Below are 24,754 nucleotides of genomic sequence, written 5' to 3' on the forward strand. Positions count from 1 at the left end.
TTTTATGGTTCTAAAAAGGTAAAATAATGATTCACTAATTTGGTTATCGGACAATTAGTTTTTCTTAAAAATGGAAGGAATTAAAAAATACAATGGGAATCCTGGTTTAATTGAGAAATATGTCTTGATGACTAAAGGAGCAAAAAGAATAGACTTAGAAGATTACCGTATATTGCCCAAAGGTAGGTGGACAAATAAGTGACCCACACCAGAAGATCCACGGAAAGACGACTAAATACAATAAGAGAGAGACATAGGATAGATATCTCTCAGGATACTGATCCCATCTTTTATTTGTATATTTATATTTTTATAAAGCTAAAAATATTTTATATTTTTATTCACATGCACTCTCTGTAAATATTTTAGAAAATATGTTTTGAAATCATCAATGTGTGCGTGCATCCAGTTGGAGGGATAGCTGGGAGTAATCTCAGAAGTAGTTATGCTAGCCTTTTTAAAGACACGAGTGGTTTAACTATTGTAAAATAGTACTTCATATCGTTCCTGCATGTTCCAAAGCAATTCTTTTGAATCATTCGGAGAACTGGGATATTTATAAAAAATACAGAAATTGATGTATATGCTAATACTTGAAAGATAGTACACAAAAAGACACTGATCTATCCGTTATTCTTTTTCTAACAGAAGCCAAGTAATCTGAACATTAATCATCTCTGGACAGTGGTGTTAGTTTCTTTTTCTTAGCACGTACTGATGATGTTGGTGTGGCCATTTTCATACTAGTGATTGTGATAATTCTTCCCTTAAAAGGGCTAGGAATTAATATGTCATTAGTAAAAATATAGCCCACAGATAATCCCATACTATTTTAGGATGAATGTGTGGCTGTTTTTAATAATTCTGGGGTTTTTAAATCAAGTTTTATGTTTTAAAAAAAATATGCTGCAGTTTGTATTTATTCTTGTTTTGTAAGCCCCCCTGAGTCTATGGAGAAGGACGGCATAGAAATCCAAACAAACAAATAAATATTCTTAAATATTCTGTAACTTTCACTTTTGCTAATAATTTTTATCTCAAGGCTGAATTTATATAATGTTCTTACCATTCTCTATTAATTGATTTTTTTAAAGATTCTGAGGAACAAATGCTCAAAGTCTGTTGATATTAGTGAAACAGAAAATGAGCCTATTATAGATGATGATGACATCTTCCCGCCATATGCGTTAAGGCCAGAAGATGGTGGTCCAAGAGTCACAATAAACACTGCTATTGGGCACATAAATAGGTATGGTGACTATTATTTCCCTATTTAGGTCAATATTTCATATGATATACAGCAGTGTTTTAATTACATGCTGGTAACTGTATCTGTTTTAAGCATTTATCTATTTTTATTTAAATAGAGGATTTTATGTCTTACAAGAAATAAGACAACTAAATCCATTTATTATTTCATTATTAATTTCTCTGAAATATATTTAATATTGGAGGTTAGGGAGGGAATGAAATGAAAGATGTAATTTTAAAGCAAATACTACAGTAATATGGAGTTCTTATTTCTTTCTGAGCTTGATTGTTTGCTTGTAGGCATTTTATTACATGATTTAGATAACATCATCCATGCTGTACTAATGATGTTACCTATTTGGGTATTGAAACATCTGCAAGCAAACCAACAAGCTCAGGGAGGACTTCCCGTCATTGTTCTTAACTAAATCTTGGGATAATAGTATAGTAAGAATGCCAGCTCTGCATATGAAAAGTAGTTCATATTACGACTAACTGAAAATAAAAAAATATAATTAATGGTACATGAATTATGTTCATGAATTAAGAACTTTCTATAAGAAACATTTTTTAAATAAAAGGTAGACTTGTGGATTATTTAGTTGGGAACAATATGGGGTATATGTTGGGCATTTCATAAAACAATTCATGGCACGGGACAAAGACTTCCTTTCTCAAAATAGAAAAAAATATTTACTATGGCTGATTGAAAATAGTTTTAAGACAATTGTTCACAGGATAAACATACATAATTATATACAGGATATAATTAATTCCTAATTATATACTGTATAAAGTATGCAATTCATACTTACTGTGTTGGCCTTTAAATTGGATAGTTTTAAATATTAATATCAAGGATTAAGTTCCTTGAGATGTGAAGGGCTATTGATCTTGAATTTTTTTCATCCAAGTTGTGAGGAATATGCCACCAAGTACTATTTCAAAGGGAAGAATGTTAGAAGCAGGGTATGCCTCCTTCCTGCTTCCAAGCAACTTAGAGGCAGCTTCTTGACCACTGTGAGAAAGAGAAACAATACTAAGTTGATGAAGACTCGGGCTATAGTAAAACTGATCTTTAGACACCTGTTATATATATTTTTATTTAATGTGATATTACTCAATTAATAGATAAAATTTTCCAGTAGTTTTAATTTTGGAAACATAACCGAGATTCTCCTGTTTATTATCTTTATTGTCATTCTGCTTGGGGAAATTGTGCAGTATTATATTTAAATAAAGCTATTTAACTATGGGTGGAAATCTTAGAAATAATTGCTAACTATTGACTTATCCATTTGCCTGTTGATTTCTTTCTTCTGTTAACTTGTGAATATCGTAGCCATAAAATGTCATTTGCTTTTCAAAATTATGTTTATTTTTTTAAAATGTGTCAAATAGGTATTGTGCTAGATTACCAAGTGATCCATTCACTCATCTGGCTCCGAAGTGTAAAACTAGAGAGCTTCTTGATAGCACATTTTATGCAACACTTTATCTACCTATCAATTCTCCTCTTCGAGCACCAATAGTCGTAAGTATTTTGTTTGTGTAGAGTAAATAAATTTTGAGTGCATACAATGTTTTCCTGCAACTTGTTTTTCCTGCAATGCATAACTTGCTTTTATATGAAAGGTTACTCTGTGCTAAGTAGCTGGTCCATGGATTTTATCTGACTACAATATTCCCAGGTTTCTCAACTGGAAGTTGATCAATCAAATGGGGTATAATTGAGGTCATTTGGAGGATTGAAATTTATACTATTGCGAAGAAGGAGGAGTACTTTCCTCTCTCTATTTGAATTAAACTATTAAATCTTGAATGACAAATATTATGTGCAAAAGTCTGCTGCACAGGGTTGCTATAGGGGTGAGGCAGGGATGGGCTTCAAAAATTTTAGCAACGGGTTCTATGCCTGGTTGCTGGGTGGGCATGGCCTAGTTGTCCTCCTGCACCATGGCTAGGGGGGAGGGTGCGTTTTCACCCTCTCTGTGGTCCGGAGGTTCTCTGAAGGCTGGAAATGGGCTATTTCCGGGAGGCCCATTTTTCATCCGCTCCAGGCTCCTGAGGTTTTCTGCGAGCCCCCGGGAAGGTGAAAACAGCCTTCCCCAGGCTCCGGAGGCCATTCAGAAGCCGGAAGTGGGACCATTTGAGGGCTTCTGGAACCTTTTTTTTTTTTGCCCTCCCTGAGCCTTTGTGTGGGCCCTGCACGTTCATGGGATTCAAAATGGGGCTGCGTGGAAACCCCTGGAGGGGTGGGGCCAGTGAGTGGGATTTGGGGGTTCAACGAATTGTGCAGAATCTTTGCTAGATGATCACCCAAACCTGGAGCAGCCCACGCCTGGGGTAGGCAGAGGTAGAACTTGAATTTTAAAATGCTGTGTATTTCACCATGAACTCCAGAGGGAAACATGAAATGAAGAAATCAATAAATTTGATTATTATTTATTGATAGGAAATGTTTAAAGACTTGCTTCGAATTTTATTTCCAGGGTCCTCCAATGAGTTGTGCAAGATTAGCAGAAAGAGTTGTCGCTCTTATTTGTTGTGAAAAATTGCATAAAATAGGTAAGTATAACTTTTTGAAGCAATATCATTTATTTAAAGAACATTTGATACTATCTTGACACTTATGATTTTTTTTTAATGTAGAAGGAAAGAAATAGCTGAAAATGCCATCTTAGGGTTTTTGGGGGAACTGGCAGTTTTCGTTTTTACTTCTGATCTTCTTTAAAGTCACTGTTAAGTTTTCTAGTAACCATCATTTTCATATCCAAACTGCACTTAGTATTTTTCTCTGGTGTAAATTCACATATGTAAGAATTTCTAGTATCATGAATGCTGAGTTACTTACATTCTTAGCACAGTTTGGTTTTCACACTCTGGTCCTGGCAGATGATTATAACAGAAGGTCTAGTATTTATTGTACTGACAATATTGATGATATTTATAATCTGTATTTTCCGTATAGATTCACCTTCATCCTCCATCAGTTGTTTAACTGGCTAAAATGGCTATGTGGCTCCACATTTATTTATTAATTTTCCCATTATTTGCTACTTTCTTTTCATCCTACAGAATACAAAAATTGAATTAAATATGAGACTGATTGACTTGTCTCTGAAATCTGACATCAAGGGCTGAGAGAGAGTGACTAGTTCAAAGTCACCCTGCTACCTTTCATGCCTAAAACAGAATTAAAACTCAGTCTCCTGGTTTCTAGCCTGATGCATTAACCGGTAGTCCAAACTCGCTCTCAAAAAGAACAAACAAACAAACAAACAAAAATCATTTCCTTCTATCTTTTCATGTCAGACTGTACAGAATATAGAATATAATACAATATAGAAATTGTATTAAGTAAGTTCAGTACTTGAAATAAAACCTGAAGGTAAAACTTCCATCTACAATTCTTTTAAAAAGTTACTCTTCTTTAAATGACTTCCATTTCTTCCATTGAAATCAGTTTGAAAGATTTCAATCCATTGTCAAATAATTCTCAGGGAGAACAATAGACTACTCTGCTTCCAGAATGAAAAAAAATCTTTCCTCAACACTCTGGGAAATAAAATTTAAAAAATAAAGTTTCGCCTTTCCATGGAATTTAGCTAGCTTTTTTTTTTATTGTCCCTGAAACACTTGGTTAAAACATAGTGCTGTGAATCTCTCCTGCCCATTTCCCAATTTCCTTATCCTCCTGACACTTCTGATACTTAATGTTATTAAGATCCCACTGTGGAACTTAGTAATATCTAATTACTTGAGGGGCTCAGGTTTCTTATTAGAAGAAGGAATAAAAAATGCTTAGTTTTGCGCACTGATCAGCATTCTCAAGTCTTAGTGAGAATAAAATCCTATATATGTTTATAGGTGGTAAGATGCTCAATGAGTTATTTCAGAGTAAATATGAATAAAACCAAGCTGAATTGACTCCTTTCAGACTTTTAACACTATATACCAGTGAGAGCGAACCTTTTTGGTACCGAGCGCCCAAAGCCTCACACATGCCTGCAGATGCATGCACATGCACTCAAAACCCCAAAATGAAATGTGAGCACCTTTCCTGCGTATGCCCCCCTTTGCCCTTTTTTGGCTTCAGGTTGGTGTAGGAGGCTTTCCAGGTCCCAAACGCAAAGTGAGCATCCCCGCATTCCACACACACATGCGGGGCAGAGACCCAAAGATTAGCTGGCCAATGGGACATACATGTGTGGTGGAGCTGGGCTCGGATGACAGCTAGCGTTCCCTCAGAGAGGCATCTGCGTGCCACCTATGACATATGTGTCATGGCTATATACTGATTTGTAAAGAATAATACTGCATTTAATGTTTTAAGAATCTTGAAAAAGATCTTTAATTTAAATTTGGGGACAGTTTCCTGTAATTACTGCTGCAGTAACTCTACATTTTAATTAAGAGATGGTTATTTTTTATTTTATGTATGCTTGAAATTGTAGCATGTTTTTGTAAAACAGGTGAGGAAGTTTAGACCGGGATTTTATAAATGCATTTTATAAAATACTGGATAAAAAAGTTACTTTATGGATGATGAAATTATTTCTTAATTATGGAATTACTTGCCTTATAATTTGTTTTTTATTTATATTTTAGGTGAACTAGATGATCACTTGATGCCAGTTGGGAAAGAAACAGTAAAATATGAGGAGGAACTTGATTTGCATGATGAAGAAGAAACCAGCGTTCCAGGAAGGCCAGGTTCTACAAAACGAAGGCAGTGCTACCCTAAAGCTGTTAGTATAGTTCTTTGGTTTTAAAATATGTGACTGTGTGAAACAAACAAATGTTATAAGTTATGATATTTGTGTAATTACTTACCAAAAACATAGAAATTATATTAAAGTAACCAAAATATCTTTACAATCCCCAAGGTGTTATGTCACAACTTTTGAACACCCTAATATTTCAAAATTGACAGTTGAAAAATTTGAGGTGCTCAAATTTGAGATGTTTAAGGTTTTTCTTACTTGAATGGGAGTACTGTATACTGATTCTTTAGCATCTGTGTTAATCAGATAATCTTGTAATAATGAAAACAATGTTTCTATTGAGGAGTGGGGAAAACACTTCTGTATACTTCTGCATCACAATAAGGTGGTAGAATAAAAATTCTTATATGTGATAAGACAGTATTTTTTCCAGTGGGATCAAAAGGAAATTTATTGATTGATTGATTTGATTTGATTTGATTTGATTTGTATGCCACGCCTCTCCGTAGACTCAGGGCTTGAACAAGAAATTCTGATGCAAAAAATGTTTTTCCATTTCATATCCGCATGCCTTTTTTTTTAATCCATTTTTTTATTTTATACTGCTTATACATATCAATGTGTGAATGGTATGATACCTGGGTATCATACATTTCAAAATATAAATAGACATACAGTGATCCCTCGATTAGCGCGGGGGTTACGTTCCAAGACCTCCCGCGCTAATCGATTTTCCGTGTTATAGTGGTGCGGAAGTAAAAACACCATCTGCGCATGCGCGCCCTTTTTTTTCCATGGCCGCACATGCGCAGATGGTGGAGTTTGCGTGTGGGCAGCGGGGAAGACCCAGGGAAGGTTCCTTTGGCCGCCCAACAGCTGATCTGCTCTGCAGCGCGGAAGCAGCGAGGAGCCGAAGATGGAGTTTCCCCGTTGCCCAGGCAAAGGGGAAACCCCATCTTCGGCTCCTCGCTGCTGCCGCGCTGCGGAGCAGGTCAGCTGTTGGGCGGCCAAAGGGTCTTCCTGCTGCCCAGGCAAAGGGGAAACCCCAAGAGAGCCAAAAGAGCACCCGGCCGGTTGGTTCCCAACCAAAAGAGTTTACCCCGATTGTCCTCGGTGGGGGAAAACAGCGCGTCGCCAGGCTCCCCATCTTCAAGAGAGGCAGGATCCACGCAGGGGAGAAAAGGCGCGCGCTCCCAGCCGCTGCGCCCCGCTTGGAGAGCAGCGGCGAGCAGAGCACAGAAGACGACGAGGCTTTCGAGGGCTCCAAGGCGGGCGGCGCCGCGTCCTTCGAGCACGCTGAAGGCGGCCACCACACACACGCCGCCGCCGCCATCCACCCCGCCGGGTTCCCCGCTTGCTACCTCTTCGCCTTCTCCCGCCTCCGAGGCCGACCAGCCCAAGCCGCAACAGACACACACACACATACACGCACTCCCTCTCTCGCGCTCACACAGACGCACTCAGACAGAAAAGAAAAAAAAATCCCCAAAAGAGAGGGACAAGAGGCAGGCACAAAGCGGAGGCACAAGGGGAGCTGCCCGGCAGAGGCTGCTTTTTTTCTTCTCGTGGGCAAGTGGAGGGGGGGAGAGAGAAGGAAAGAGAGAGAAGGAAAGAAAGAGATGAGAGAGGGAGGAAGAGAGTGTGAGAGAGGAAGAAAGAGAGAGAGAAATGATAGAAAAAAGAGGAGAAAAAAGAGAAATGAGAAAATGATTGAAGCAGAGAATGACAGGAAAGAAAGAGAAGGAGACAGAGAAGTGACTCTTGGTGATGACGTATGACATCATTGGGTGGGAAAAACCGTGGTATAGCAAAAAAACCGTGGAGTATTTTTTAATTAATATTTTTTGAAAAACCGTGTTGTAGCGTTTCGCACTAATCGAGACCGTGCTAATCGAGGGATCACTGTATTATTATTCATAATTATTACATTTCATTTTCATTGTTTCATATTGTTTACACATACCTTTTACTACTGCTCTTTAGTTTCTAAACCTCCCTCTTGTTCTTTCATATAACTTAATGTGTTAATATATATATACTATTATTCTCTTATTTTTATCTCTATTTTAACTTGCCCCCCATATCTCTATCGTTTTTAAAGATGTTTCTTTTCTATTTCCCATCTTTCACTTCTTTATTGTTTATATTTCTCTTATTTCTCTTCACTTCTATTTATGTTAAAATTTCACCCTTCATTCTTTCATTTATTCAATATCTCAATATACACTTTTAGTACCAATCAAAAAGACATTAAAGTAAATATACTTTTTTGGATTTTGAAGTGTTGGAAACAAATGGGAAACATCAGGTAATAACACTTTTTATTTGTAAAATCTCATTGTTAAATTTGAAGCTACATTTACTGATAGGAGGAAGTTGTCTATAATATATTATACCCTAGATCTATCTAGCATTGTAGCAGCAACAATACAGATTTCAAGCAGCAGGCCTTTCTTAGCCTTACCTGAAGAAACCAGGACTGAATTTGTAAATTACAATAATTTTAATTATAAATTACCTTTTTATCCAGGATAGCTGAAATATAATGCTTGAAGAGACTCATTAACTTTCTGAATGTTGTTGTTTTTTTGGCTTGGAGCCTCTTTTATTTCATTCCATTTTGGTCCTTTAGTTTTATTTATTGTCTTTGTAATATAAACTGATTTCAAATGGTTTCATGATGCAGAAACTATGCATTAAATTTTTTGCTGCTAGTTATAAAAATCAATAAATCACTGACAACTTGTAATTTAATCCTGCATTCTATTTTTTAAAAATAATATGTACATGCAGAGATAATTTATTTTAAACCTGTATTGTTCCTATGTATCACTAAGGACAATTTTTATTTAAAAAGCATGTCTGTTACACTATGTCTATAGATTCCAGAATGTTTGAGGGACAGTTATCCCAGACCTGATCAACCCTGTTACCTTTATGTAATTGGTATGGTCTTAACTACACCTCTACCTGATGAGCTCAACTTCAGAAGACGGAAGCTATATCCTCCTGAAGATACTACAAGATGTTTTGGAATACTGACAGCCAAACCTATACCTCAGGTAGTTAAATATACATATGCACATGCCTTTCTCTTTCTTTCTAAATTTGTTTTTAGGTGTTCATTGCAGTGTAGAACTCCATAGTTATGGAACAATTTTTGCTTATCTTACCTGTCAGAGTTACCTAATTATTTTTTTTAAAGGACTGATATTTATGTTTTGAAATGTTTGAAATATTGTAATAATAAAATGATCCAGATCAGTACTTCAGTTGCTTGTTTCTTTTTCATAACTATTTTAGAGTGATGCAGTTTATATTGGAATCTTGTGAAATAGAGAATACAGTTACACACGTTGCCTCTCTGTAAAAGAATTTGCTCATAGAAAGAAAATCCTTTTATATTATGACAGGCTTTCTAAATCCTATGACTTTTTTATTTTCCTGTAGTTTGTATTTATTTTAAGCAATGCCTTCTATTGCAGAATGCATATACACGAATTAAACTAAATCCAGATTAATATTTCAAGTCACACTAATGTATGTCAGCATTATATTCTTTCTGAGTTCCTACATATCTCCAATGCAAGCATATTACTCTAGCGGCTATAACTTTGGGCACAATCCAGAAGCTACAGCTAATACAAAATGGGGTGGCAAAATAGATGGTGAACATTCTCACTAAACTGAAATACGGAACTTTAGGGAGTTCTCTTGCCCAAGAGGTTCACATGACTTCAGTATTTTTTTTATTTCAGAACCTCCTTAAAGCAATACTATTTCAGCATGCTTTCAGGCCTTAGTTTATTTGGGGAACTATGATAAAATTGATAGTTTCTTTAGTTTTTACATTGTTGTTCTTGTATTCCTCCCAGGATAAGTTAGGATTGAAATGAACTGTAAAGGATACTAATAAATATTTATGCTTAGTTATGTACAAACCTAAGCCCTTTAGTCGTTTGCATCAAGAATTGTCTTTATAAGGTAGTACCTTATAAATAATAACATTGCACAAGATAAACAAAAAATGTAAAGGTTATAGTTATTTGAGAAATTGTGACATTCTTACCATAAAACTGTATAAAAATATATGGATTTGTATTTCCCCAAATATTCAGATTATAATAATAGCTCCTACATGATAGTTCTTGAATGAATTTACCAAATTTTTCTGACAGTTTTCAGTTTTAACCTGACATTAAGGTGGTTTTGTGTGTTTGCAATCTATAATTGAATGTCTGTAAATATATGTACCGTTATGCTGGTTTGAATATTAGATGTACTCTGGTTAATAACAAACTTTATTTGTTAATAACAAATTTTAGCCAATGCCTTCTTGTAACCATCTTACGTTTACTTTGATTTGTTTGTTTGTTTACCTAGATTCCTCATTTTCCTGTATATACCCGCTCAGGAGAAGTGACTATATCTATTGAGTTAAAGAAATCAAATTTCACTTTGTCATTACAAATGCTTGAGTTAATCACACGACTTCACCAATATATATTCTCTCACATTCTTCGACTTGAAAAACCTGCACTAGAATTCAGACCCACTGATGCTGATTCAGCCTATTGTGTTCTACCTCTTAATGTTGGTGAGAAGAGTGCTATTTTATGTATTAATTAAAGTTACATACAGTTGAAGGAATATTTAGGTGATCATTTGCATACACAAAAGTCTTCCCGCATATGGAGGAATTGTTTAATATCCTTTAAATTGTTTAGCATCCTTTAACAATCCTTTATGTTAAAGCATTTTGCAGAAAATAAAGCTGATTTGCAACACGCCATAAAACAAATAAAGGAGTTTTGCCTTTTAATTGTTTTAGATTTTGAATATTACAGTGTTTCAGATTGACTTCTTTTCTTCTGAAATATTGATTACCACCAAAAGCCCTCTGGTGTTATAAAATAGATTTTGACAAAAATTATTGGGTACTATTTACTATTTAAAAAATATGTGGTAAGAATCTGAAAATATTTTCAGTTTTGAAATTGAAATAAAATATTTTGTTTTTAAGTTGATGGCTCCAGCACTTTGGACATTGATTTTAAATTTATGGAAAATATTGAGAAATCGGAAGCTCGTACTGGCATTCCCAGTACACAATATACAAAAGAAACACCATTCATTTTTAAATTAGAGGATTACCAGGATGCAGTTATCATTCCAAGGTGAGTATTTTCTGAAATATCTCTATATATTTAAAATTGATCAGTATTTTTTCAGCTTTTAACAGTTTAATGTAAACATTATTAATGACATCTTATAGCAATCAAGTGTGACTTACAGTAATTGGATTTTAGATTTCTCGAAAGGTTACATGTCAAAGTAAAAAGAAGTTATTCCAACTAATAGAGTATTAAAACATTTTTGTTGAGCCTAGGATTATTAAAGAGTATTAAAGTATTAGAGTATTAAAACATTTTGTTGATCCTAGGATTGCTCACTGATTGTGAGCAATCCTATACTGCAACCAAAGTACTGGATTTCAGAAAAACAAATATTAATGCAATGGGGGAATATTTAAATAATGAATTAAAGGGGAGGGATAAAATGGCAGGAGCGAGCACCCAGTGGACTGTATTTAAAAAGGCCATCTTAAAAGCCATTGGACTGTATGTAAGGAAATAACTAAAGGTAAAAGGAAAAAGAAACCGCTATGGTTTAGCAATGATGTAAGAGCTATAGTCAATGCAAAAAAGGCTGCCTATAGGAGGTATAAAGAGTCTGGAAGTATAGCTGATAGAGACGTGTATAAAATGAGACAGAAGGAGGCAAAACAGATAATATATGCTGCTAAAGCCTCATGAGGAAGAAATTGTCAAATCTGTAAAGAAGAGGGATAAAGCCTTCTTCAGATATATTAGTGATAGGAAGAAGAAAAACTGCAGCATCATGAAGCTTACTACCGGGAATAATACATGCATTGATGAGAATAAGGAGATCGCTGACCATTTCAATAGCTACTTCTGTTCAGTTTTCTCAAAAGACACCTTACAATATAATACTATAGATGGATATAACATTGCTTCCAGCTGTATGGATTCAGCTCCAGTGATCTTAGAAGCCGATGTCTTAGAAGAACTTGAACAATTAAAGATAAATAAGGCAATGGGTGCAGATGGCATCCGCCCCAGAGTTCTTAAAGAACTCAGATTTGTCATTGCTACCCCCCTGACTGATTTGGTTAGCCAATCCCTGTTAACAGGAGATGTTCCTGAGGATTGGAGAATGGCCAATGTTGTGCCTATCCACAAGAAGGGCAGTAGAGAAGAAGCTGGTAACTACAGGCCAGTTAGCTTGACATCAGTTATAGTTAAAATGATGGGAGACTCTACTCAAAAAGAGGATAAATCAGCACCTAAAAAACAATAATTTATTGGACCCAAATCAGCCTGGCTTTACTGAAGGCAAATCATGTCAGACTAATCTCATTGATTTGTTTGGCTACGTCACAAAGGTGTTGGATGAAGATGGTGCCGTGGATATTGCCTATCTGGACTTTAGCAAAGCCTTTGATACGGTTCCACATAAAGAGCTGATAGATAAATTAGTGAAGATTGGACTTAATCCCTGGATAGTTCAGTGGATTTGCAGCTGGCTGAAGAGTAGACAACAGAGAGTTATTGTGAATGGCGAGTATTCTGAGCAGAGACAGGTTACAAGCGGTGTGCCACAAGGGTCTGCTCTGGGTCCTATTCTTTTTAATGTGTTTGTGAGTGACATAGGGGAAGGTTTGGTAGGGAAGGTTTGCCTATTTGTCGATGACTAAAGTGTGCAATAGGGTTGATATTCCTGGAGGCGTCTGTAATATGGTAAATGATTTAGCTTTACTAGATAAATGGTCAAAGCAATGGAAACTGCAGTTTAATGTTTCCAAATGTAAAATAATGCACTTGGGGAAAAGGAATCCTCAATCTGAGTATTGTATTGGCGGTTCTGTGTTAGCAAAAACTTCAGAAGAGAAGAATTTAGAGGTAGTGATTTCTGACAGTCTCAAAATGGGTGAGCAGTGTGGTCGGATGGTAGGAAAAGCAAGTAGGATGCTTGGCTGCATAGCTAGCGGTATAACAAGCAGGAAGAGGGAGATTGTGATCCCGCTATATAGAGCACTGGTGAGACCACATTTGGAATACTGTGTTCAGTTCTGGAGACCTCACCTACAAAAAGATATTGACAAAATTGAACTGGTCCAAAGACGGGTTACAAGAATGGTGGAAGGTCTTACGCATAAACGTATCAGGAAAGACTTAATGAACTCAATCTGTATAGTCTGGAGGACAGAAGGAAAAGGGGGGACATGATCAAAACATTTAAACATGTTAAAGGGTTAAATAAGGTTCAAGAGGGAAGTGTTTTTAATAGGAAAGTGAACACAAGAACAAGGGGACACAATCTGAAGTTAGTTGGGGGAAAAAAACAAAAGCAACATGAGAAAATATTATTTTACTGAAAGAGTAGTAGATCCTTGGAACAAACATCCAGCAGACGTGGTTGGTAAATCCACAGTAACTGAATTTAAACAGGCCTGGGATAAACATATATCCATCCTAAGATAAAAATACAGGAAATAGTATAAGGGCAGACTAGATGGACCATGAGGTCTTTTTCTGCCGTCAGTCTTCTTTTTCTTTTTAATAAATATTTTTATTGAATATATACATTAAAAACAGGGTACAGAAAAGCAAAAGGGATATATATAATATGCATTTTAACATTTATAATTTACTTGTATAGTACACATAGGTGGGGAGGGAGAAAAGAAGAAAAGTAGGGGGTTGGGGAATAAGGGAAGGAGATATAAGGGGAAGAGGGATAGGAGATTGGAGCAAAAGGGGAGTGGTAAGAAGAGAAGGCCAGCGTTAGAGCTGGGGCTTTCATGCTTTGTGGCCTGTGGTTTAAGCGTAGGTGCCGTCAGTCTTCTATGTTTCTAATAATTGTATAGTGTGAAGAAATGCCCATCAAGAGTAATATGCAAAATGTTTCAAACTAAACTAATTCAAGTTTAAACATCTTGTAGAAAATATTACTGGAAGATATAGCTCATTGTTTTTGATCAGTAACTATCTTGAAAATAAAATTATATTTAATTTCAGATTGGTTTGTAGTTAAATCCAACATTTGGAAATGGTAGAAAATTTATTTGGCACAGTATTTGACCTTGAAATATCTGTTTCTATCCAGGTATAGAAATTTTGACCAGCCTCATCGATTCTATGTTGCTGATGTCTACACAGATCTTACACCATTGAGCAAATTTCCTTCACCGGAATATGAAACATTTGCTGAATATTATAAAACAAAGTACAACCTTGATCTGACCAATCTCAACCAGCCATTGCTGGATGTTGACCACACATCTTCAAGGTAAAGTCAACTATCAGAATTTACACATTTTCCCCCTTGTGATTTATTACCATGGCATGAGGTTTCCATACAGATGGTGATTTTAGACATATTATTTTTTAGTGATTTTAGACATATTACTTTTTTCAAAAGGAAATGTGTTCGGGGGACAATCCTAGACCAATGCATTTTCTTGGGGATTTTTCAGATCTGCTCTATAAATGAAAAGAGAAAAAGGCACAGTGCCTCTTCCAAAGGCCTTTTACCTTCATCGTGGAACTATATATATATAGCTCCATGATATATGGGGTGGTAGTGGTGGTGGTGTTCTGATATATAAACCTACTCTATCAGAGAAGATTAAAAACTTATTGGGGAGAGGCTGTCATAGTCCCTAAACAGAAACATGTTTACATTTTCTTCCTTTGGGGAGCACAATAAGCAGAAAATATTAAAATAGAGTTAAAATAAAAGTTGGGTAAGGTCAAAGGAGGCTGCACTTAGGTTTCCCTACCTAAATAAGTTGGTTGCTCTATTTACTTTTTCTCATCTCCACCTAAATATAATTGATGTGCAAATCAGTAACTCAGGGAATGGAGGAAAACAATTATATAGATTTTTTTTTCCCTTCAGAAAAATCTTCATATTTTTCAGTTTATAATGTACATGAACAAAATGCAAAAAAAAAAAGGCCTATGAGGGACAAATCCCATCCCTACTAATAAATCTTGTAAATCAAGTTGTTTTTCCTATTTCCATCTTTAAAGATGGAATTTGAAATATTATTTTAAAATGCTAGCCTTTTAAAAAAGCCTGTTCATTTTGTCCTAGACTGAATCTTTTGACACCTCGGCATTTGAATCAGAAGGGGAAAGCTCTTCCATTAAGTAGTGCAGAGAAACGGAAAGCCAAGTGGGAAAGTCTGCAAAATAAGCAGGTAATGGTATATTTTCTATTTTAGAGGGCTCAGTAGCTTGCTACCCTATAATTTGTAACATTTTAAAATAGAGCTTTGTCTTGTTTTGTTTTCTATTAAAGATTTTAGTTCCAGAACTCTGTGCTATACATCCTATTCCAGCATCACTGTGGAGAAAAGCAGTTTGTCTCCCTAGTATCCTTTATCGTCTTCACTGCCTTTTGACAGCTGAGGAACTCAGATCTCAAACAGCTATTGATGCTGGTGTAGGAGTCAAGTCACTTCCTATGGATTTCAGGTATTAAATACATTATAGTTTAAGTATGTAAAAACACTAGTCTGGAATTAGGCCAGTTAAACATGTTTTCATATGGATTCCCAGTGATTCCATAAATGCCCCATCAGAACTTTGTGTTTTTCAGTTTACAGAAATGACTTGTTTACATTTCACTAGTATATTTTCCAAGAATTAAAATGAAATCTAATGATTTGCTTGTCCATTTTAAATTGTATAAGAATAGATAACTTTTCATAATACAAATACATTTTTTAAAAAAAATATACCTACATAAATATGGCAGTACAGTGATAGAATATTCTTTATTACTTTTTTGAAATCAATTCATTTTGTTCTCAGGTTTATAGTTGCTGCTAATATGGACAACATCCAGAATTCACTAAATATCAGGACTCCCATTTTTAAAATTCTATCAAACAGTTGTTAATTGATTTGGATTTTATGAGGTCTAAAAGCAGTTTGCAAAGCAATATAGTTATAGTGCCATTAGAGAGGGTTATATTGAAAAATCAAGTATCAGCATTATAGACTAAGCTTTCTGTATGTGTATCAATTAGACATTTTTAAATTACATAATTATTTTTCAGATATCCTAACCTGGACTTTGGATGGAAAAAGTCTATTGACAGCAAATCCTTCATCTCTGCTCCTAATTCCTCTCTAGAAGAGAATGAAAATTATTGTAAGCACAGTGCAATTATAGTCCCTGAAAATGCTGCACATCAAGGTGCTATTGAAACCTCCTCCGCAGATAAGCATGACCAAATGTCTGTGAACTACAGAGCATTGATAGAATCCCCTAGCAAACTCCAAAAGGATGTCTCAGTAGAACTGGCAACAACTAACGGTGTTCCTTACAATAAAAAACTTGTCAACGGCAATTGTGACATGCCTAACAGAGAAATTTGCCAAGAAAATCAGCTAAATTACTGCAGGCAAGAAATACCTGTACAATCAACTACCTCATATCCTATTCAGAATTTATACGATGAGAACCAGCTCAAGTTCAGCAATGAATGTACTCTGAGTAATAAATATCTTGATGGAAATGCTAACAAATCTACCTCAGATGATTGTCCCAAAATGGCAGTGACCACCAGTGCTTCAGAAGGTTGCAAGCCTTCAGAAGAAAGCATGGATTCTGTAACAAGCTCTTCCAGTGGTTATTCCTCAAGAACCCTTGGTCCAAACCCTGGTCTCATTCTTCAGGCATTGACTCTCTCAAATGCTAGTGATGGATTTAACCTGGAACGGCTTGAAATGCTTGGTGATTCATTTTTAAAACATGCCATCACTACATACTTGTTTTGCACTTATCCTGATGCTCATGAGGGACGCCTGTCGTATATGAGAAGCAAAAAAGTGAGTAGTGTATCCGTGATTTTCAATTCTGTGAGTTTGTGTACAAATCAGCAAATCCAGTGACATGTAGCAGTATTTTTAGAGTATGCATACATAGTTCCCACTGCCTGTTGCCTTGTTCACCGACCACTGAAAGTCACAACAGTGCTGGGAAAAATAGATTTACAACCAGTCCTTGAACTTGTGACCATCACACTGTTCTTTTGATTGCATGCTTGTGATTCAGTTACTTTGTTACTGGCATGCATTGTGCCAATCTCAACACCTTACTGTCATGGGATTATATGCGATCTTCGCAGCTGCTTTTCACAAGCAATGTCAAAAGGCAGGTTGGCTGGAAGTTGCAAGTCACAGTCACAAGACATTACGCTTAGCAAATTATAGTGATTTGTTTAATAATCACAGCAGACATAGCATAACTCTGGCACAGTCGTATGAAGTTTCACTTAATGTCCACATCACTTACCAATTGTGCTCAGAAAGTGAGGATTACCTGTACTGACTTTTATTTGTACTCTGCTGTATGTGCTTACAGGTAATTTGAATAACTAAAGAATAGCTTTATTTGCCTTTTTGTTAGTTTAGAAACAACAGTATTATAATGTACAGGTACTCCTCACTTAATGACCATTAGGTAAATGACTAAAGCTGCAACAAAGCTATGGTGGTGCTAAATAAATAATAATTAAGACTGATCCTTGAAGTTACATCCATTGTAGCGCCCCTATGGTCACATGATCAAAATTTGAATGCTTGGCAGCCTGTCCGTATCTATAATGTCAGTGTGCACTCCCAATTCCTCCCACCCACCTTTCTTTCCCTCATCTCTGCCTCTAATCACCCTGCAGTCTGCCACTCCTGCTGCCCTACAATTTGCCGCCTCAGTAGACTCTTGCCCTCTTCTGCCTCCCACTGAACAGGAGATGTCCCAGAGGTGTTGTGAGATCTTGTGAGACATTAAAGAGGCATGAGCTTTGCAAGGCCTTGTGGATGCCTTGTTAAGGCATCTAAAATGACTAGTACCTGACTCAGCCAGGCATGCCTCATCAGTGGCAGGAAGAAGTATGATGGTGAAGATCAACAGGGGCAACAGGATAGGCTACAGTGACAGGGTTGGCTAAAGGGCAGAGATGGGAAGATCAGCATGTGAGGGGAATTGAAGAAGACATGAACATAGCAGAATGGCAGTCTCATGCTGGAGAGAGCTTGCTGGACCCAATTGGGGAGGAGGCAGCAAGATGAAGCTTGGAGTTTGCACAGAGCAGGAGAAGCATGAGGTTTTCGCCTAATGATGGTGTGGTTGTAATAACTCCAACTGGGACTACCAGAACTGTTTCTAAGTGGTGTGGTTATGTGAAGTTTCATCTAACAACTGCTTCACTTAGCCACAGAATTCAAGTCCTAATTAGGCTTCTTAAGGCTACCTGTTGTACTGAGCTTATCTGATAGATTTCAACTGTTTCCAAAAGTAACAAATTTAATAGAGGCAGATTTTACTATCTACCTCTGTAAATGCATGCTTTCAATTATTTTGCTTATGATAAACTCTCCCCCCTCAAAGGTCAGCAATTGTAACCTGTATCGTCTTGGAAAAAAGAAAGGGCTTCCTAGTCGCATGGTAGTGTCTATATTTGATCCTCCCGTGAACTGGCTTCCTCCTGGTTACATAGTAAACCAAGACAAAAGTAATGCAGACAAATGGGGAAAAGATGAAATGGTAAGTCTTTTGAAGTATTAGATGTCTCGGTTACAATTGTGTTGTTGCAAGTGAAACAAGAAGACCCTTACATAACCAGTCTTCCATAAAATATTGCTTGCTACTTTTTTATTTCTCTTAAACAGTCTCTAATAAAAGTAGGATGAAACGTTATATTGGAAGACTTATGAGGAAAAATGTTTTAAACAATAAAATGGAAATAAGCAAAAATACTAGTTGGGGAAAAATTCCTTATTTTGAAAAGATAAGATTTTTCCCCTCCCTCTCTGTCTGTAACTGTGGAGGAATGAAAAATTCAGTATTGCCTTACAGAATCTGAATGCCTAAAATCACAACTTTGAACTTTCCCCTGCTTTCTCAGAATATTTGTTGTAAAAATAAATGTAATGGAATCTTTAATTGCTTATTTATAACTCTTTGATGCACATTATTTTAGACCAAGTTCTGGATTCTTATATTACTATGACTTGCTTTATGGTATAACAAAGAATATTGTTTGCCAAAAAGCTTTATTGCCAGATAATAATACTGTTGTATACTTAATTTCCCTTCAATTTATCTGCAATAATTACAACAGAAGTCCACAGTGATCTTTTAGATTTATAATTAGTATTTGTCCATTAAAAAGTGATAAGATTGATTGGAAGGAATTTTTTGTGCGTATCTGTTTTCTGAGATTCATACTTTGAATACAAAACCACTAGAGGGCACAATAAAAATATTACGATGTAATATTATTGTACCATAAAATATTTAAAGGATTGCCTAAATTTATACAAAATAGGGAAGTAATTAAGAATGAATTTGCTAGCAGCGTTATTAACTAGCCTGAAAGCATAAATGGATAATTACCCTTATAAAATTTTGGAAGCAGCAGAATACCCCCAAAACTATATTGTGACCACATTTTTAAAAGAAGTGAATTTAACAGACAAAATTAAATAAAGTTCGGGGGGAAGTGTTTTTAATAGGAAAATGAACACAAGAACAAGGGGGCACAATCTGAGGTTAATTGGGGGAAAGATCAGAAGCAGCGTGAGAAAATATTATTTTACTGAAAGTAGTAGATGCTTGGACCAAACTTCCAGCAGATGTGGTTGCTAAATCCACAGTAACTGAATTTAAACATGCCTGGGATAAACATTTATCCATCCTAGGATAAAATACAGGAAATAGTATAAGGTCAGACTAGATGGACTATGAGGTCTTTTTCAGCCTTCAATCTATGTTTCTAAAGTTAGCTGCTGATACCTAATTATTTATGTTGAGTAGAAAGTATAAAAGTTCAGAACTTTTTAAACCAAATAAATGCATTTATATGAACAATGTAAATGTACAAAACTATGCACTTTTATGTTTCTGGTTATTTTATTTAGCGTATGGCAAGGTTTCTGGTAATAATTTTTGAAAGAGTAGAAAGTCACACTACTGATATGTCAACATTTCTAGACAATGTCTGTTGTGAACAATTTTGGTTACCACACCACATAACTAATATTGTACAGCTGAAAAGGGTGAATAAAGATAATCAAAATTATTAACTATTTCTTCTGTGAGGTTGCATTCAAGGATTTTTAATTAAAATTAAAAGGGCTTCATTTTTATTAGTCTGGAGCAGAAAAAAATCCAGTTAAGTTGAATCAGAAAACTTGTGGTTATATAAAAGAAATGCTTCCTCAGACTGTAATGCTATGCATGGCATTAAAAGGGAATTAGACAAATCAATGACTGTTTTGTCATGATTGTTGTACTTTATTTTAGAGGGAAATAAAATCTAAAATCACCAATTCATAGTAGTAACTAGTGGTAGGTGTTTTTTTTAAAGAATTGTAAATTTTTAGCTTTCTCAGTTTTCATTACATAAATTGTTAGCTTTCTCAGTTTTCATTACATAAAATTGTGATTGGAAATTAACAGTGAAGCACTATAGATACAGAGTTATATTCATAGATGCATTGATAGAACCTCCAGTTGAGCAGATAAGGTCTTATCTGGTACAGGGTAGTACTGGATTGCAAGCTAAGTCTTTTCAAAGCTAGTTAGGAAACAGACAAGAAAAATGTATGTTATATTCTCTGTTTGAATTCCTCGTTTTTTTAAATCTTGGATGATATACAAGGGTTTTCTTTATTGTGGTGGAAGAGAAAATACAGAAAAGAAACCAACAGGGCATTTGGTTTCTTTTGGAGGTAATTTTAATTTCTATTAGTCACCAGTTATAAAATGGAAAATATAACCCAGCAAAAACAAACTGAAGTCTTCTTCCTATATAAATTTCCAAATCCAAAACCATGGATGTGGAGCTTTTTACTATTGCCCTCATATCATTTTTTGCCCTTCTTTAAGTAGATAGCACCATAGACCACACAAACTGTGTCCTTTTTGTGTCTGTAGATATTAAAGCATACTGCAAACTACTTAATTAATCTTTAAAACATTTGAATTACCAAAGTCTGATGAAATATTTTTGCACGAGATCATAGAAATCTCAAATATTTTTAACCATTTTTATTTATTTGTACCCATACCTCCTTCTGAGATCTTGTAATGGTATCTGAAAAGGCTGCCATCTTAGAATTTTCGGAGTGTTAATAACTTGTAGGAGTCCAGTTTAATAATTAAATGTTTTGCTATACAGATAGTCCATGACTTACAACAATTCATTTAGTGACCATTTGAAGTTACAACGGCACTAAAACAACTAAATTTTTCATACCTAAAACCATTGCACATCATCATGTTCATGTAATTTACATTCGGATATGTGACAACTGACTCATCTTTATGATGGTTTCAGTGTCCCAGGGTCATGTGATCAGGGGTGGGTTCTAACTTGCCTCGCTACCGGTTCGCTTCCTCCAGTGCTGCATGTCTGTGCTTCATGGGCACCCACTGGGAATGTGCAGTAGCAAAACATTAAAAAAAAATCCCCCCCAACAAAAAAAAAATAGACGAAAACCAGATGGGGATGCATGTGCAGTGCTGGAAACTTGGTTTCTGCAGATGCACAGAAGAAAAAAAAATCTGAAAAAATTTCCCTCCCCCCCAAAATATTGTGGCGCTCAGGAACTGGCTGTGACTGAACCGATTCTGTGACCTCATTGTGATGTCACCAGCAGTTTGCTACTGGTTCAGCCGAACTGGTCCAAAGCAGGAGGCATTCACGTCTGCATGTGATCCTCTTTTTTGACCACCTGACACACACTTAACAACTATGTTACTAATTTCACAGCTGCAGTGATTCACTTAAATGTGGCAAAAGGTCGTAAAATGAGGCAAAACTCACTTAACAAATTTATCATTTAGCAATATAAATTTTGGGCTAAAAATTGTGGTTGTAAGTTGAGGACTACCTGTATAATGACTTTTTTCCTTGTCTTTATCTTCATCCAGCTAAAACTCTCATCAGTTTAGACTCTTTATTTCCTGCTGAAAATTGGGCATTAGAAATGAAACAAAAATGAGCAGAGTCTGTATCAGTGATGGCAAACCTTTTTTTGCTCGTGTACCAAAAGGGTATGCATACAATAGCACACGTGGGCATGCCCACATCCATAATGCAATGCCCTCCCCCACATATACATGCACATCCTCACCACACTGCCCCCCCCTCCCCCATGTGCACAGGCCTCACTGTAGCTTCTGGTCTTCTGGTAGGGCCCTGGGATTGTTTTTTGCTCTCCCCAGGCTTCAGGAAACCCTCCAGAGCCTGTGGATGATGAAAAATGGGCACAATGTCCAAACTTCTGGTAGTCCCATTGGGTCCATTTTTCACCATCTATAGGCTCCGAAGACTTTCCTAAAGCCTGGAGAGGGCAAAAACGGCTTCCCCCCACCCTCCAGAAGGCTGAAAATCAGCTGGCCAGCATGCACACTAGAGCTGACATCGGGCAATGCTTTGCGTGCCCTCAGATATGGCTCCACGAGCCACCTACGGCACGCGTACCATAGGTTTGCCACCACAACCATCCTAATGATTCCCAAATCAAAACACGTAGGTTATTTTACCAGTAGATTTATTTAGATGTTAAAAACATGGATGAAATTATGGAACTTAACAGCCAACCATGCAGCAAAGACCATGTGGGAGAATTCTCCCCCCTCCCCCAAGAGCTACCTCCTAAGTCAGTGGCGATGCATACACAGTGCTGGTAATTTGGCTTCTGTGCATGCTCAGAAGTTTCCATGGTACAGATCCCCCCCCCCCCCCAGTAGTCTATTTGCACGTGGGTGGACCCGCCTGGAGACTGATAGAGGAGCAGTGTCTCAGTTCCTAAGACCATCGGAAATATGTGTTTTCTGATGGTCTTAGGTGACCCCTGTGAAAGGGTCGTTCAACCCCCAAAGGGTTGAGAATCTGTGTTCTAAGTGGAATCCAAACCACTGCCCAATAATATTTCTATTGATTGACAACACATTTAATGCATTTAAATTTTATCTAGAAAGTTATTGCAAAATATTTTAACATGAAGTTTTATTTATTTATTTTACTTTTAGACAAAGGAGGGCTTACTGTCTAATGGAAAACATGATTATGATGATGATGACGATGACGATGACTTAATGTGGCGAGTACCCAAGGAAGAAACTGAGTTTGAAGATGACTTTTTGGAATATGATCAGGAGCATATCAAATTTATTGACAATATGTTAATGGGTTCTGGAGCATTTGTGAAGAAAATATCACTGTCTCCCTTTTCACCTGCTGATAGCAGTTACGAATGGAAAGCACCCAAAAAATCATCTTTGCCTAATGTTCAATTTTCATCAGATTTTGATGATTTTGACTATAGCTCATGGGATGCAATGTGCTACTTAGATCCTAGCAAAGCTGTTGAAGAGGGTGATTTTGTTGTAGGTTTCTGGAATCCATCAGAGGAAAACTGTGGTATTGATGCTGGAAAACAATCTATCTCATATGATTTGCATACAGAACAGTGCATTGCTGACAAAAGTAATGCAGATTGTGTAGAAGCCCTTTTGGGATGTTATCTGACCAGCTGTGGAGAAAGAGCTGCCCAGCTTTTCCTTTGTTCATTGGGCCTGAAAGTGCTTCCAGTTATTAAAAAAACTGAGTGGGACAATATTCTGTACTCTTGCAGAGACCATTTTAATAGCCAACAGAAGCATTCTTCAGCAAACTGCATTTCTGCCTCTTTAGCTAATCAAGAACCTTCTCACTATAAAGACTTGGTATACGGCTGTTTAAAGATTCCTCCAAGATGTATGTTTGATCATCCAGATGCTGAGACAACTTTAAATCATCTTATATCAGGCTTTGAAAACTTTGAGAAAAAGATTAACTACAGTTTTAAGAACAAGGCTTATCTACTTCAGGCATTTACTCATGCCTCCTATCATTACAACACCATTACTGGTGAGTCACATAAAATATTTCCTTTTTTCTAAGGTGTGTACTTGAAGGAATGGAAATCATTTGAAAGATGTATATATTGTATTGTATTGTTATGTAATTCTCTCTTATCCCTCAATCTTTATTTATCAAGATTGTTACCAGCGGTTAGAATTTCTGGGAGATGCAATTTTGGACTACCTCATAACTAAGCACCTTTACGAAGACCCACGACAGCACTCACCAGGAGTCCTAACAGATCTGAGATCAGCTCTCGTTAACAACACCATCTTTGCCTCACTGGCTGTAAAATATGACTACCACAAATATTTCAAAGCTGTTTCTCCTGAGCTGTTTCATGTTATTGATGATTTTGTACAATTTCAAATGGAAAAGAATGAAATGCAAGGAATGGATTCTGAGGTTAGTATCAAAAGGACTAGTAATTTTGATGCTGACTATCATTTCAAATGTATGGATTTGTGCATAGGACATGAAAAATAGCAACAATGAAATAGATAACCGTCTGTAATTCAAAGGTGCCATTTGTAATATATATTTACAAATTACATGAATATGTGTTCCAATAAAGCATACATAAACAAATCCACAGATAATAAAAACAGATAATCTCCCACTTGTATACATATGGCTACAAATAAACCCTTGTAAAAAATAAAACAGGAATTTCCCTTCCCAGGCCACAAAAAATTGAGCTATTCTTTTTACTACATGGAGAGAGAACCTCTGAGGCTTGGATTCTACCCATGAGAAGAAG

The 24,754-nt window shown here is 36.3% G+C and overlaps 1 protein-coding gene across 3 annotated transcripts in view; it reads left to right on the forward strand.

The window, feature by feature from the left end:
• DICER1 (dicer 1, ribonuclease III) overlaps positions 1-24,754 on the forward strand; it is a 62,842-nt gene that overhangs the window by 35,359 nt on the left and 2,729 nt on the right. For all 3 annotated transcript variants that reach the window (XM_070752868.1, XM_070752886.1, XM_070752878.1), the window contains 14 exons: positions 1,095-1,249; positions 2,653-2,785; positions 3,744-3,819; positions 5,863-6,002; positions 8,861-9,040; positions 10,362-10,575; positions 11,002-11,155; positions 14,169-14,351; positions 15,162-15,267; positions 15,369-15,544; positions 16,132-16,906; positions 18,468-18,623; positions 23,121-24,000; positions 24,131-24,399. In XM_070752868.1, coding sequence (XP_070608969.1) covers positions 1,095-1,249; positions 2,653-2,785; positions 3,744-3,819; positions 5,863-6,002; positions 8,861-9,040; positions 10,362-10,575; positions 11,002-11,155; positions 14,169-14,351; positions 15,162-15,267; positions 15,369-15,544; positions 16,132-16,906; positions 18,468-18,623; positions 23,121-24,000; positions 24,131-24,399 — 3,597 coding nt within the window. The remainder of the gene's footprint in view (positions 1-1,094; positions 1,250-2,652; positions 2,786-3,743; positions 3,820-5,862; positions 6,003-8,860; positions 9,041-10,361; positions 10,576-11,001; positions 11,156-14,168; positions 14,352-15,161; positions 15,268-15,368; positions 15,545-16,131; positions 16,907-18,467; positions 18,624-23,120; positions 24,001-24,130; positions 24,400-24,754) is intronic.

This window comes from Erythrolamprus reginae, chromosome 1 (genome assembly GCF_031021105.1).
Source record: "Erythrolamprus reginae isolate rEryReg1 chromosome 1, rEryReg1.hap1, whole genome shotgun sequence".
Lineage (NCBI taxonomy): Eukaryota > Metazoa > Chordata > Lepidosauria > Squamata > Dipsadidae > Erythrolamprus > Erythrolamprus reginae.